General features: G+C 51.4%; 1 protein-coding gene across 2 annotated transcripts in view; it reads left to right on the forward strand.

The window, feature by feature from the left end:
• ABCC4 (ATP binding cassette subfamily C member 4 (PEL blood group)) overlaps positions 1-14291 on the forward strand; it is a 287341-nt gene that overhangs the window by 97215 nt on the left and 175835 nt on the right. For both annotated transcript variants that reach the window (XM_062194025.1, XM_062194026.1), the window contains 3 exons: positions 1256-1419; positions 2594-2719; positions 4185-4434. In XM_062194025.1, coding sequence (XP_062050009.1) covers positions 1256-1419; positions 2594-2719; positions 4185-4434 — 540 coding nt within the window. The remainder of the gene's footprint in view (positions 1-1255; positions 1420-2593; positions 2720-4184; positions 4435-14291) is intronic.

Consider the following 14291-nt stretch of genomic DNA (forward strand, 5'->3'; position numbering starts at 1 on the left):
AGGTGCTGGTTTTGATTTGGCCCAGATTCTGTTGAGGAATTAAGACAAGGTTTTTTTTATTTTTTTTTTTAAAGATCTGTTTAAAAGTCAGATTTACACAGAGATAGAAGGAGAATGAGAGAGAGAGAGAGAGAGAGAGAGAGAGAGAGATCGATCTTCCATCTGCTGGTTTACTCCACATCACTTCCATATCGCTGGTTCAATTTGCTGCAATGGCCAGAGCTGCGCTGATACAAAGCCAGGAGCCAGGAGCTTCTTCTGGGTCTCCCATGCGGGTACAGGGACCCAAGCACTTGGGCCATCTTCTACTGCTTTCCTAGGCACATTAGCAGGGAACTAGATGGAAGTGGAGCAGCTGGGACTTGAATCAGCATCCGTATGGGATGCTGGCGTCACAGGCGGTGGCTTTACGCACTACACCACAGCACCAGCCCCTTGGGTTTTGTTTTTCTGGTGTGGTCTACAACACACCTCAGCAATCACAGGCCGAGGGTGGTGTTCAGGCCCACCCTGGTTAGATGCATCCAGCAGTCCTCCTTGGCTCCCCTTTCGTAGCTTGCAGTCTGCAGCTGTGGGGTTGCAACTGAGCTGTTCCTACTTTGCTGTACGGGCTGAGCTCCCGGTGGGTAGAGATAACTTCTTTCCCTGTTCCCAGGACAGTGCCTGGCCATAGGAACCCTTTGATAAGTAATGCCGGATGGGGTTCCTGCACAAAAAGAACCCTTCCTCCACTATCCCACCACACCCATCTTTTGCACTGAGCTTCTGGAAGTATTGTAATCCAGGACTTTGTAGCTGCTGGTCACATCTGCGTTGTTCCAGGACCACTTCTGTTGTCAAATATCCACTCATCAAACAGGGTCCCTCCTCCCTTACTCAGAATCAGGGAGGAGTAAGACTTGATTTCTGCCCTGAAGAAACTGGAAGCCAGTCTGGAGTAGCTCCGGTACCCGGTACCGTAGTCCAGGCTTTGCTGGGGACTGAGCTGTGTGGCAGAGAGCGCCCTGGAGCGCCCTCATCTCAGCTGTGAGACGGGCGTACGCACACCTTCCTTCCAACACAGCCCTTTGTGGTCCCTGGGTGGCTTCAGCTGTGGAGGATTCATGGATTCCTGCCCTGGCAGGTTGAACACCCACTGTGATCCTTTCAGTTTAGATTCCTGTCTGTTCTTCCGAGAGCAGGCTGTTTCTGTACCGCAACCTCACGGGGTTTGTTGCTCTCTAGGCCTAAGAACGCTTTGTCTTTTCCTTTGAAGGTGACAATCTTTCTGCACTTTTTATGGGCAGGACCACTGCAGGCCGTGGCAGTGACTGCCCTGCTCTGGATGGAGATAGGCGTCTCCTGTCTGGCTGGGATGGCAGTGCTGCTTATCCTCCTGCCTCTGCAAAGCTGCATCGGGAAGCTGTTCTCGTCACTGCGGTAAGAGAGATCTGGTTCGAAAAATGCACCCTGTGTGGCTTGGAATAGCCCAGTGCTTTTCCTCAGGAACAAATGCCCTTGATTATCTCTTCTTTGCATGTGTCTTTTTCTGCACATGTCTTTGCAGGCTCTTCAGGCTTATCCACTGGGGGCTCCAGCCGTAAGCCTAAGGCTAATCTTGAAAGGGAAAAGGTGAAGGGATTCACTGGCTACTGAAGCCGGCTTCGCAGGCACTGCAGCCCCAAGATGGAGTATCTTTAAGCTGAATCTACACATGTGGACGTTATTTAAGGATATATTACATAATAATAAGTTGAAATATCTTTTGAAAGCTTTACTTGAAAGGCAGAGACAGAGAGAGAGAGGGAGAGATAAGGAGAGAGATCTTTCATGCACTGGTTCACTCCTCAAATGCAAACAATAGCCAGGGCTGGACCCGGCTGAAGCCGAGTCAGGAACTGCATCGGGGTCTCCCCGCAGGGGTGGCAGGAACCCAAGTACTTGAGCCACCATCTGCGGCTTCGCAGGTGCATTAGTGGGAGCTACTTTGGAAGTGGAGTACCCAGGACTTGAACTGGCATTCATATAGGATGCTGACATTGCACGTCATAGCTTAACCTGTGTCAGGTCATGGCCGTGCTGTGCTGTTTAATGCCCATGGGTTCCTTCTTTGGTGCCTTCAGGGTTTTCCCTCTTTGCCATCAGGAGAAATGGTCCTTATCCTCGCAGCCTCTGTTCAGATATTCCTGGCACCGTGAAGCCTGCTTTGCGCTCTTTCCGTGGAATTAATAGCCCTTTCTTTTCTGCTCTGCAATATTTCATTCCTGTTTTATTTCCCTGCCTCCACCTGCGTTGCTGTTATTGGGTCCTCTCACCTTGCTGCCCTCCCCTCCCGCCTGTGAGTTCCTTCAGGGAGAGATGGTACCTGATTCATTGTCGTGTCTTCCTCCGCAGCTACTGCAAATTCTCCACCTATGTGTTGAGGTGGGCTAAAGCGTTGACTTCCTAATTGCGCCCTTTGTCCGTTTGTGTTTTGAGGAAGGCCTGCCTGTGTTGTCAGAGCCGAGGAGCCGCAGGGAGTCCCTGGATCGTGGGCCTTGCCTGCCTGCCTGCTGTGGCTCAGGAGAGCAGGGCTGTGATCCGGCGGCTCACCTCTCCCGCCTGTCCCCCTTAGGAGTAAAACGGCAGCGTTCACCGACGCCAGGATCAGGACCATGAATGAAGTCATAACTGGCATAAGGATAATAAAAATGTATGCCTGGGAAAAGTCGTTTGCAGAGCTGATCGCCAGTCTGAGAAGGTAGGTTTGTGCTGAGCGGGCTGTGTTTGTGCGCTATGCTGCTTACCATTTGGTCCTGAGTTGGTTTCAGAAATCTCCCTATGATTTCATATGGGGGTGAACTTGAACGCTGTGCATGCCCACCTCCTGTGTGAGCAGTAGGTTTAGTAGAATGGCCTAGGATACCATTTTAACCTGGGCTTCCCTCTCCTCTCCTCTCCTCTCCTCTCCTCTCCTCTCCTCTCCTCTCCTCTCCTCTCCTCTCCTCTCCTCTCCTTTCTTCTTTTTAGATATTTATTTATTTGAAAGTGAGAGTTACACAGAGAGAGGAGAGGCAGAGAGAGAGAGAGAGAGAGAGAGAGAGAGGTCTTCCATCCAGTGGTTCACTCCCCAGTTGGCCACAGTGGCTGGAGCTATGCCGATCCCAAGCCAGGAGCCAGGAGCTTATTCCGGGTATCCCATGTGGATGCAGGGGCCGAAGGACTTGGACCATCTTCTACTGCTTTCCCAGACCATAGCAGAGAGCTGGATTGGAAGAGGAGCAGCCAGGACTAGAACTGGCGCCCATATGCGATGCTGGCGCTTCAGGCCAGGGCATTAACCCACTGCACTATAGCGCTGGCCCCTGGGCTTCCCTTTTCTTAAGGCAAAAAATGTACATGTGTCTGACTAATAACAAAAATGAAATTCAAGTGTTTCTGAATAAGCAGTGGTTCTATTAATACTGAGGGTATGACCTTTGAAATGAAGCTGTAATTGATGTTGATGGGGAGATTACAGAGATGGGGTGAGCCTGTATTGAGCCAAACAGCCATGGAATTAGTATTCTTCTTTGTTATTCTGTATCTTTGGAAAATCTTTTTTTTTGTCTTTTGATTGAAATATTTGATTACATTTTGCATCACAACACATGACACCTGGCACCCCTCATCTTTGCACCTTTATAGGCCCCTCTCTATGTTTGGGAACCCTGTTGCCTTCATTCTTGTCTGGCTCTGCCAAGCACGTGACCCTCTGACTGCACCACGTGGAGTTACCCACTGCCTCCGCCTGCCCCCAAAGGCGCCGGGCTTGCTGCACCTTCTGTCTAGGGTCTTGGGGGGGTCTCACGATTCTCAGGTTGCTTTTCTCTTCTCTCATGAGTTCACGAAGCACCTGGAGGGGACAGGCTGTGTCTCCCTCATCTTTCTGGCATCACAGAGCCACTTGGCACAAGGCTCCAGTTTACGAATGCTTGTTGAGTGAGTCATTCGAGCGCTTGTTCAAGCCCAGTCTGATAGACTCAAAATGTAATCCTGTGGCATTGCACATTTCAACCAATGCGCATAAAAATATTGGATAAGCACTGAGTTTTTCAGCGTGTGAGAAGCAGTTTGTCTTAATTGGTGCCCCCCACCCTAGAACGGAGCCACATGCAAAAGGCACTTGGGGTTGTGACCTTGACATGGATATTTCCTGCAAACCTCCTGTCCATTGTCCGTTGTAGGAAGGAAATTTCCAAGATCCTGAGCAGTTCCTACCTCAGAGGGATGAATTTGGCCTCGTTTTTCGTCGCAAGCAAAATCATCGTGTTCGTGACCTTCACGGTCTACGTGCTCCTGGGCAACGTCATCACAGCCAGCCGCGTGTTCGTGGCCGTGACGCTGTATGGCGCCGTGCGGCTCACCGTCACCCTCTTCTTCCCAGCGGCCATCGAGAGAGTGTCAGAGTCGATCGTCAGCATCCGGAGAATCAAGGTTTGGTAGAGAATGATGGTGAAGGTTGTGGGTGGCTCCTTATTCCTATTGCTTTGGGTTCCTGGGTCCCAGTTAAGGGGAGTTGAACTCCATCAGCACCAAAGCATGGAGTCATTCCAGACATAGGAATGACTTCCCTGCTTCTCATAGGGAAGGTGGGCTGGAAACAGCACACGCTGTGATCACGTGTGGACAGCAATGTGACGGCGACCGAGGAGTTGTCTGTGCCAGTGATAATGGGGGTGTGATGAAATGCTAGGAACAGGGATGCAAACAGATTCCGTCTCCTGTGCCAACTCCAGTGAGTAGGTAGGTGGAGTGGGTTCCTCTTTGAACTGGGAAGAGAAGAGCTTGCCAAATAGCCCTGCTCCTTGGGGAGGCAGCGTGGCCTGAACCTCACCTAATGACCCCTGCTGAAGAGCAGGTGCTTGGTGCTGGCATTGTGGTGCAGCCGGTTGGGCCACCACTTAGGATGCCTACATCCCATATCAGTGCCCTTCCAAGTCCCAGGTGCTTCCGGTCTGGCTTCCCTAGTGCTCTTTGGGCGGCAGCAGGTGACAGATGGCTCCGGTGCTTGGGCAGACCAAGATGGGAGACCAAAACAGAGTTCTGAGCTGCTGGCTCCAGCCTGGCCCAACCCTGAATGTTACAGGCATTTGGGGAGTGCTCCAGTCAATGAAAGATGTCTCTCTCTCTCTCTCTCTGCCTGAAAATTGATTGAACGTTTTAAAATTGGGTCTTTCCTCCACAGTTGCTTTACCTGTTGATTTCTGGCTATGCCTTTGGATCCCTGCCTGTTCTTTCCTGTCCTCTTTTTTCCTTTCTCTGACTGCGGTTGAACCAGTATTTTACAAGCCTTTTCACCTTTGCTAAGCAGCTGTCCCTAAATTGCTAGGGGCAAATAACTTACATAACTAAGAGAAAGGGCCTGGCTCATAATAGGTGCTCAAGTATTGGTACTGCTGAATGGGTCTAAAGTGAGAATGAATCGGTTCCTTGCGAGGGCCCTGCTTGTCTGAGCTTTAAACAGATCTACTTGTTTTTGCTCAGCCATGATCCATGCCCAGCAAAGATGTCCTGTGAACACAGTGCCCCATCATAAACAAGAATCAGTTTTTAACACAAAGTCATAAAAAAAAAATGGTATGCATGAAACTGATGAGTCACACAGGGTCAGTTCTGGTGCCCTGGAGTATTATTTCTTTTCTTTCTTTCTTTCAGGGTTTGTTTATTTATTTGAAAGGCAGAGTCACATAGAGAGAGAGAGAGAGAGAGAAAAGGAAAGACATACAGAGAGATCTTCTATTCACTGGTTCACTCCCCAAATAGCCTCAAAGGCTGGGGTTGGCCAGGCTGAAGCCAGGAACCAGGAGCTTCTTCTGTGTCTACCATGAAGGTTCAGGGGCCCAAGCACTTGAGCCATCTTCAGCCACCGTCCTAGGCACATTAGCAGGGAGCTGGATCGCAAGTGGTGCAGCCAGGACTCAAACTGGTGCCCGTATAGGTTAGGCACCATTCTTTAACCTGCTACACCACAGTGCCAGCCCCTGAAGTTGTTTTTTGTGACAATGGCTTAACCCAGCATGGTTAAGGCGTGGTCCATGCATTGGAATAGCTTTTTTTTTTTTTTTTAAAAGAAAACATTGAGGAACATATTTTGATGCTAGTGTCATTTTAAATGCACACTGTGCCTCTCCTAGAGAGTGGCTTGCTGTGTGTTGTGCTGTTGTAATTCTGTTACTACTGTTGTCACTATTATGCTGCTTACTTTCATTGCTGCTGTGTGTGTGTGTGTGCTCATGTGTGCACAAACCTCACAAAGTTTACAGAACGCAGAATAAAAAATTTACTTCAGTGCAGAAAATGTTTGATATCCAGGCATAATTTTATTCATAACATGCATTTCCATGAACTTTTTGAACATCCCATATTCATTGATTGCAGATCTTTTTTTTTTTTTTTTTTTTTTGGTACTGAAGTAATCTTATTTTTTAATTCTATTTTCCATGAGTTTTTGGAAGTACCCTTGTACTGGGTTCAGGGGTCCTTGCGAACCTTTACTCTTGTTGTTTCATTCTGACGATAATCTAAGGCTTACTGGTGCACTAAGATCCCCTCTGCAGGTTCCTTTAATAGGTTAAATAGTGTCCCTTGTCACATAGCTTGTACAAGATCGAGTGAGGACTCTGCCCTGAGCCCTGGTTTCCTAACCTATGTTGCCTTCTTAGTACCTTTTTTTTTTTTTTTTTTGACAGGCAGAGTGAACAGTGAGAGAGACAGAGAGAAAGGTCTTCCTTTTGCCGTTGGTTCACCCTCCAATGGCCGCCGCGGTTGGCGCGCTGCGGCCGGCGCACCACGCTGATCCAATGGCAGGAGCCAGGTGCTTCTCCTGGTCTCCCATGGGATGCAGGGCCCAAGAACTTGGGCCATCCTCCACTGCACTCCCTGGCCACAGCAGAGAGCTGGCCTGGAAGAGGGGCAACCGGGACAGGATCGGTGCCTCGACCGGGACTAGAACCCAGTGTGCCGGTGCCGCAAGGTGGAGGATTAGCCTAGTGAGCCTCGGCGCCGGCCTTGCCTTCTTAGTACCTTCTAACATATGGAATAATTGTTGTCATCATCTAGTCTGATTCCCCAAACCTCCATAGGTTCCTTGTTTCCTGCAAACTCAAATTTTAAAACTCTAGGTTTCGCTGTGCCCCACATCCACCCCCGCTCCAGTCTTTGGCTCCTCCCTTTGGCCCCTGCTAGGGCTCCTTCTCTTCTGTCCTGGGTTTAAGCTGAGCACTCCGCTCAGCTCCCATGGCCTTTGCCGTGCTTTTGTTCTGCTGCACGGGCAAGTGCCACATAGCCCAGCCTCTCTGGACATGCAGTGGACGCTCTGTACTGGGCTGGTGGAAGCCACAGTCCCAGGAGTAGGCTGGGACCCAGCAGGGACCCAGGGTGGCCCAGCCTGCACCAGAAGCCAGAGAAATGCCAAGTGTAGGAGCAGGTTGGAGTTGAGCGTTCCTGGAACACTGCGTTTTGGAGGATCTTGGCTGACACATGGGAGCTAGGCCTTGTCTAGAGTGGGGACGGATGGGCCTTCCTCTTCCTACTCTGTGTGTCTCCAGCCCAGCTGTCTTGAACGATTGGGGGCTGTGCCTGGCCCAGCCTGCCATTGGTGATGACTTGCTGGCCTGGCTCCCAGCTGTGAAGAGAGCTGGGCTCTCTCTCTCACTGGGCTGCGTAGATAACTGGAAGCAGCCTAAATGGCTAATAAAATTCATGTGTCACATGGCCATTTACGAGATAAAAGATCAAAACCACAGGGCTTGGTGTGAACAGGAAATAGTGAGTGCTCACTGCAGGGGTGGTGGGCAGGTGTTTCTGAGTGTTTGCCCTTGCTCGTCCAACCACCCTACCATCCCTGTTTTACAGCTAAGGAGACTGAGGCATGGGGGGTGGGGATGGAAGAGCAGCTCCAGGTTCTCTCCGCTGGTACAACACTGACTTGGGCTTTCGGTGTGGGAGCCCTATAGGGTGCCATGGCACACTGGGACCAAAATGCAGAGCATATGGCCCACAGGAGGTCCCGTAGAACACATGGAGAAGAGCAGCCCCCGTGGCGGGGACACAGACCCAGGACCCTCAGCACCTCTCTGGGCTCAGTTTTCTTATGTGTAAAAAGGAGGATTGCACTAGATGGTGCAGAGATTATTTCACATTGCCCATTTGTTTATTTGAAAGGAGGAGAGAGAGACAGAGAGAGAGAGAGAGAGAGACAGAGATCTTCATCTGCTGGTTTATTCCAAATGCCTGCAACCACTGAGGCTGGGCAGGGCCAAAGCCAGGAGCCTGGAACGCAATCAGGTTTCCCCTGGGAGTGCAAGGACCGAACGTCTCGAGCTGTCATCTGTACCTCCCAGGGTGCACACGAGCAGGAAGGGCTGAGACTGGAGCCCAGGACTCTGATACAGAATCTGAGTGTTCCAAGCGGTGACTTAACTGCTGTGCCAGATGCCCTCCTGCCCCATGTACTTTTTTTTTTTTTTTTGGCTAGGTAGAGTTATACACAGTGAGAAAGAGAGACAGAGAAAGGTCTTCCTTCCATTGGTTCACTCCCCAAATGGCCGCTATGGCTGGTGCTGTGCCGATCTGAAGCCAGGAGCCAGATGCTTCTTCCTGGTCTCCCACGCAGGTGCAGGGGCCCAAGCACTTGATCCAACCTCTACTGCTCTCCCAGGCCACAGCAGGGAACTGGACCGGAAGAGGAGCAACTAGGACTAGAACCCAGTGCCCACATAGAATGCTGGCGCCACAGGTGGAGGATTAACCAAGTGAGCCACGGTGCCAGCCTCATGCCCCATGTATTAAGAAAGCCTTTGTATTAGGGTTCTCCCAAGAAACAATCAGAAGGGGTGTGTGTGTGTGTGTGTGTGTACACGTACAGAGGTACTGAGTGACTTTAAGGAATTGGCTTGTGTGGTTGTGGAGGTGATGAGTCTGAATTTGCAGTGCATGCCCCAGGCTGGGGCCCAGGGAAGAGCTGACGTCGCAGCTCCAGTTCCAGGGCTGTCTTATGGCAAAATTCCTCCTCTTCCTCCTCTTCTTCCTACACCCTCCTCTTCCTCCTTCCCCCAACCCCCCCCCCCCCCCTTTCAGTCTTATTCTCTCCAAGGCCTTCTCCTGGTTGGATGGGCCCCACTCATATTATGTAGGACAATCTGTTTTATGCTGATTCTACTGATTTAAATGCTCATCTCATCTGAAAAATATCTTGACACCCAGGTGTGTCTGCCCAAGGCACTGGGCACTGGGGCCTATCCATGCTGACATAGAAGATGAACAGTCACACATGCTTTTACCCCCAATCTCTTCTTTTGGGCTCCCAACTTGGAGCTTTATCCACCTCTGCTCCGTGGTGTTGGAGCCAACTGTTAGTAGGTTTCTTTCTTTGTCTACATCCCAGACTTCTCAAGGGCAGATGTCCTACCTTGGTCATCTCCATAATCCCTGTAGATAGCAGGTGCGCGAAACGTGTGTGACTGAAGGGAACCTCCAGCTCCTCCACATCGGTGGGGTTCTGCGAATGCCTGACAATGGAACACTGCTTTCCTGGAGAGTGGCAGCTTCTACGCTCCGATGTGTCAGGATGTGTGGCGTTGAGCGGGGTCCTGCAAAAACGGTTTCAGGAACTCCAGTCTAATATTTGGAAGGGGAGAAGCTTTAGGATTTTGAGGTTTATTTTCTACCAGAATGCAAATAAATCTGTATCTGAGGCTTGAAATTCCTTTCATGTGCAGTAAAAGCTGCTGGCAACTGTGCAAACACAAAAAGGAAGTGTCTTTGGTTTGGGTAGGGAACTTTTATGTCCCCGCAGGTGCACGGGTCCTCTCGCAGGAAGGTGGGCCCAGGAATTTCGATTCTGTTCAGCAGCAGTTATGGGATAAATGGCAGAGAGTAACACTGTTGGTGATAGTGTTGTGGCCTGCTGCATGGTGCTGGTGCAGCCATGATTGGAATTGTTTTTCTTCTAGATTTTGGACATTTTTTTTTCAACACAACTGGCTTATATAGCCCATTTTAAAAAGTGTCCCTTAGTTCTTCAGAATCAGAACTATACTTTCGCCCTGGACATTCTGATGCAGTAGATGCTGGCTTGGGCCCAAGGCATCCGTGTCTGTCATAGGCGTTCTCGTGTACCTGGAAACATGCTGCATTGGGGAAATACTGCCCTTGCTGTGGTCAGAGATGCACGGGGAGGGCAGAACGTGTGCAGCAGGTTTAAGGTCGACTCAGCTGTCAGTCATCACTACGTAAAATAACTGAGTCTTTGGCTGCAGGCTGGCACTGTGATAGACATACAGTGATAAGCAAAGGCACAGACGCCGTTACAGCTCGGAGCCTTTGTGTATCGGGGTGAGGCTCACCCATCATCACATAGTGAGACTGACTGTTGTGTGATCTGGTGCGCCATTGCCCTTGGAAGGCAAAGTGCTGGTACCACGAGGTTCTCTGGCAAAGAGGCTGGCGCGTGGTGGAAGCTGTGCTTCCGGAAAGGCTAAGGAAGTAATCTGGAGAGTTCCCTGGGTGCTGGGGAGGGCTGGTTGGGTAGGGGTGGGTCAGGCTGCTGCTTTCCATTTCCACGGGGGTGAGTATGTGAGAGACGCTCTCAGTGCACCTGAGATCCATGGATTTGAGGAACCAAAATGTCTGTGGCTACAGAGTGGAGGGTACTGGAGGCCTGAGCAGAGAACTATAGGAAGGTATGTCAAATTTGTGGAAAAATGGAAGGAAAAGATAAGTTTAGAGGCAGTTTTTGGTGCAGTATGTAAGGTGCTGCTTGGGATGCCTGCATGCCTATGTAGATGCCCAAGTTCAAATCCTGGCTCCGCTCTAGCTCTTGTTTCAAGCTGATGTGGACCCCGAGACACAGCAGGTGACAGCCCAAGTACTTGGGTCCCTGCCATCCATGTGGGGGACGCTGATTCAGCTCTGGGCTCCTGGTTTCTGCCTGGCCCAGCCCCAGCCACTGCAGGTGTTCTAGGGGAGGGAACTCTAAATGGTAGCTCTCTGTCTGACTCGATTTCTCTTTGTGTCAGTCCAACTTTCAAATAAATGAATTTTTAGAAGGATAGGTTTATTTCGGTGTTAATTTTAAAAAAATCACTTGGAAATGCATGCATCGTTCTTTCATGCATTTTCCATGATGTTTCTGAAGAGCCGTCACAAGGGACCCAGCAGACAGCATTAAGGAAATTAGCTTTTTTGGGGTGTCCTTGGCTGAGCCTGGGGCTGAGTTGTCAGGGGTAGGAGGCAGGGTCCCGGGGCAGAGGGTGGGGGGTGTGTTAGGGGTCTGCTGGAGCAAGTAGCCCAGAACGAACATGACACGATTCTGAGCAGGGCCACGCAGAGGAGACGGGGATAGATTTGCGAGCTACAGGAAGCAAGTATCAAATTGAGGTTGGGGGCGGGGAGAGGTCAGAAGGAGGAAGCAAGGGATTCTTTGGCTGGAAAATCGCCTGGGTTTGGCGCGGTAGGGAATACTTGGCAAGGGCCAGATTTGGGCTGGAATCTGGTTTTGCCACCTGAGGTGCTTCTGAAACGCCCAGGTGTCCACTCTCAGCCCCTCAGGTGAGCTCGCCTGCCTGGTTCAGCCATCGTGGCTCTTCCTCCAACAGGTGAGTGGGCAGCAGATGGGGTGACTTGATCCAGTGTGCACTGCCTCTGCTTCTCAGGTGTGTTCACGAGCAGTCAGGGGTGGGAATGGCAGCAGGAGGGGAAGAAAGAGTGCTGGCGTGGAGGTGGGCAGTCGCGAGGTGTGCCATAGCGAGGCTCGAGCCTGGCGGGCACCCCGCCTTTAGGGAGCAGTGTGCACAGGACACTCTGTTGTGGCTGGCGCTCGGGGGCTGGGGTGTCCTGGTGATGTCCAGTGCAGTCAGCTCGGGGAGCCCTGGGAAGAAGTCAGGCACACACTTCCACCCTTGGGATGCTGCTGGGTGAGGTCCATACCCAGGGTGCGGACCTCTGCGTGAGCCTCGTAGTGTGCTACCTGCCTTTTTCCTTGCCCAGAAAACGGAGGACCCACTGTGAAGTCAAAGGCCCAAGAAGTTCCCTTGGTTTTTCTCTTAGTAAGGAAGCAGCCAACGGTCTTGGCAGAGAGCAAGCCCCATCGGATTATAAGGGATCCTGTCTTGACCCACATCCATGCTGAACGTTGTGTGTGGCGCCTACCCCAGTCACCCGGGTCCCCGGGCTAATGGTGCTCATGGAGCTGCATAGGCTTAGGCTGTTCCTTGGAAGTCAGACTTTTCGGCTCCAGTTCTGACGTCTGATGGTTCCCCCGTGACCTGCTCATTGCTGTAGTGGCGATTTAAACGCAGCTTTTTTTCACGCGCCTTGAGTATTAGAGAAAAATCCAGCCAGCGCTTCTGGCACCTTCACAAGCTGTTCTTGTGTCGAATGGAGTCTCACTTAATTGCTGTAAGACGGTAACTTCTTGCTCCCCTAGGCCTGCTGTTTGTGGACAAGTGCTCTGCAGATTCACTTCCTCACCTTGTGCCTCCACATTTCCTACCTTGAAATAGAAAAAAGAAAAAAGAAAAAAAAAGTAAAGCTTTTGCAAGAGGCATGCACTGAAGATTGAATTTTCTGACCTGGTACTTGGCTTAAGCTAAAATCAGAATTGTATTCTGTCTAGACAAGATTTATGACATGTAAGAACTTTCTGCTTGTTGCTGTGGAGACTCGGACCGTGCGAGGCTCTGTTGGCGTAGGGAGGGGCTGGACTGCTTTAACTAACCGTGTCGTCTGTGTGTGCACCTGGGCAGCATGGATCCACCATGTCCTGGCTGTGAGGGGCACCTGCTCATTGCTGTGGGGACCTCATCTCCAAGCCGGCTCCCAGTAGGATTCCCACTGGAGATGGGCCCTGCACCCTGGGTGGGATTTATGGTCAGGGGATGGAGGCAGGGGCCACTTAAGGGGTGTGGATGCAGGTGCTGGGGGTGCTGCTGAGGATTGCCATCATGGTGTACAGAAGCACTGGTGTTGTCCGAAGATCCTAAAGGAGTGGTTCTTAGGGTTGGGACTGCTAGGGTAGAAGCCAGGAAGTGTAGGGAGAGCAGTGAAAACCCACAACCAGCAAGTCACACAATTGGCGGTCAGGGAGCTTCTGAAATTGAGCTGTCAAGAGGAATGGAGAAAAGTGAATTGTGGCAAAATAGATTCAGCACCTGGTTGACTGTGAGATGCCACGGAGAGAGAATCAGAGGCCACAGCAAAGGCTGCAGGGGAGCCCTCTGACTCTGACAGCATTTGTCTCTGTCCACCGCCTCCTCTCTGGACCCGGGGCCGGTGCAGGTGGAGAGAGCAACGCCTGACCTACCCAGGGGCTCAGAAGGCTGCTGGGTGAGGGAGGCAGTGCAGAGTGGGTGGCTCTTAGGCTGTGCACAGGAACCTGTTTTCCTTTTCCTACATGAAGAAGGTTTTCTTTCTCAGTTTTCCCCAGTGGATCTTTTGAAGTCAGACGTTGTAATCGGGTTTGGAACTTTGTGGAGTGAAAGCCGGGAGTCTGACGGATGTGGTCCATGGCTCACGCCAGCTCTCAGACACGTCTGGGTGCTGAGGTCACTTGCCTCCTGTGTTTGCTAGGATGGGGTCCAGAGTCCCCTGTGTTGCCATCTCTTGCACAGGCAGTTAGTCCTTGTAACGTTCCGTGTGGGTTTGCTTGGCTGATGGGACCATGCCAGGATGTGGGTGGCTTCCACCAGTACAACTTCCCTTCCCAGTCCTGGAGGCTGCCTTCTGAGATCCAGGGGGCAGCGGGGCCACGCTCCCCAGAGGGCGTGGAGGAGGATCCTGCCTCCCCTCCCCCAGCTGCAGCTGCTGGCCGCGTCCCTGGGGGGTCCCTGGACTTGTGGCCGTGTCCCTCTTGTGTCTGACTCCATCATCACGCGGCTGCTCTCTGCCTGTGTTGGTCTCCGTCTGTCTCTTCCTGCCTCATAAGCACTGCACTTGTGTTGGAATAGGGGCCCACCACACTCCTATTTCCAAAGAAAGTCGGTTTCAAGGTCCTGGGGTTAGGACTCCGAGGTATTTTTTCAGGGGTTGTCTTATCTATTTCTGTAAGAAAATGCTGCAGACTGGGTATTGTATGAAGAAAATAAGTTTGCGTCTCACAGTTCTGCAGGCCATGAAGCACAACACTGGATTCAGGGTCTGGCAAAGCCCATTTTCTGGCTTGAAGCTGGAGGCAGCACCATGTCCTCTCGTGGTGCAGGGAACAGGGCACAAGGGCGGTAACTCCACTCATGAGGTGGGGTGGGATTAAGGGCCACACCTCTCACCCGTGTCACACTGGCCATTAGTTGTTG

Source organism: Lepus europaeus, chromosome 6, assembly GCF_033115175.1.
Source record: "Lepus europaeus isolate LE1 chromosome 6, mLepTim1.pri, whole genome shotgun sequence".
Classification (NCBI taxonomy): domain Eukaryota; kingdom Metazoa; phylum Chordata; class Mammalia; order Lagomorpha; family Leporidae; genus Lepus; species Lepus europaeus.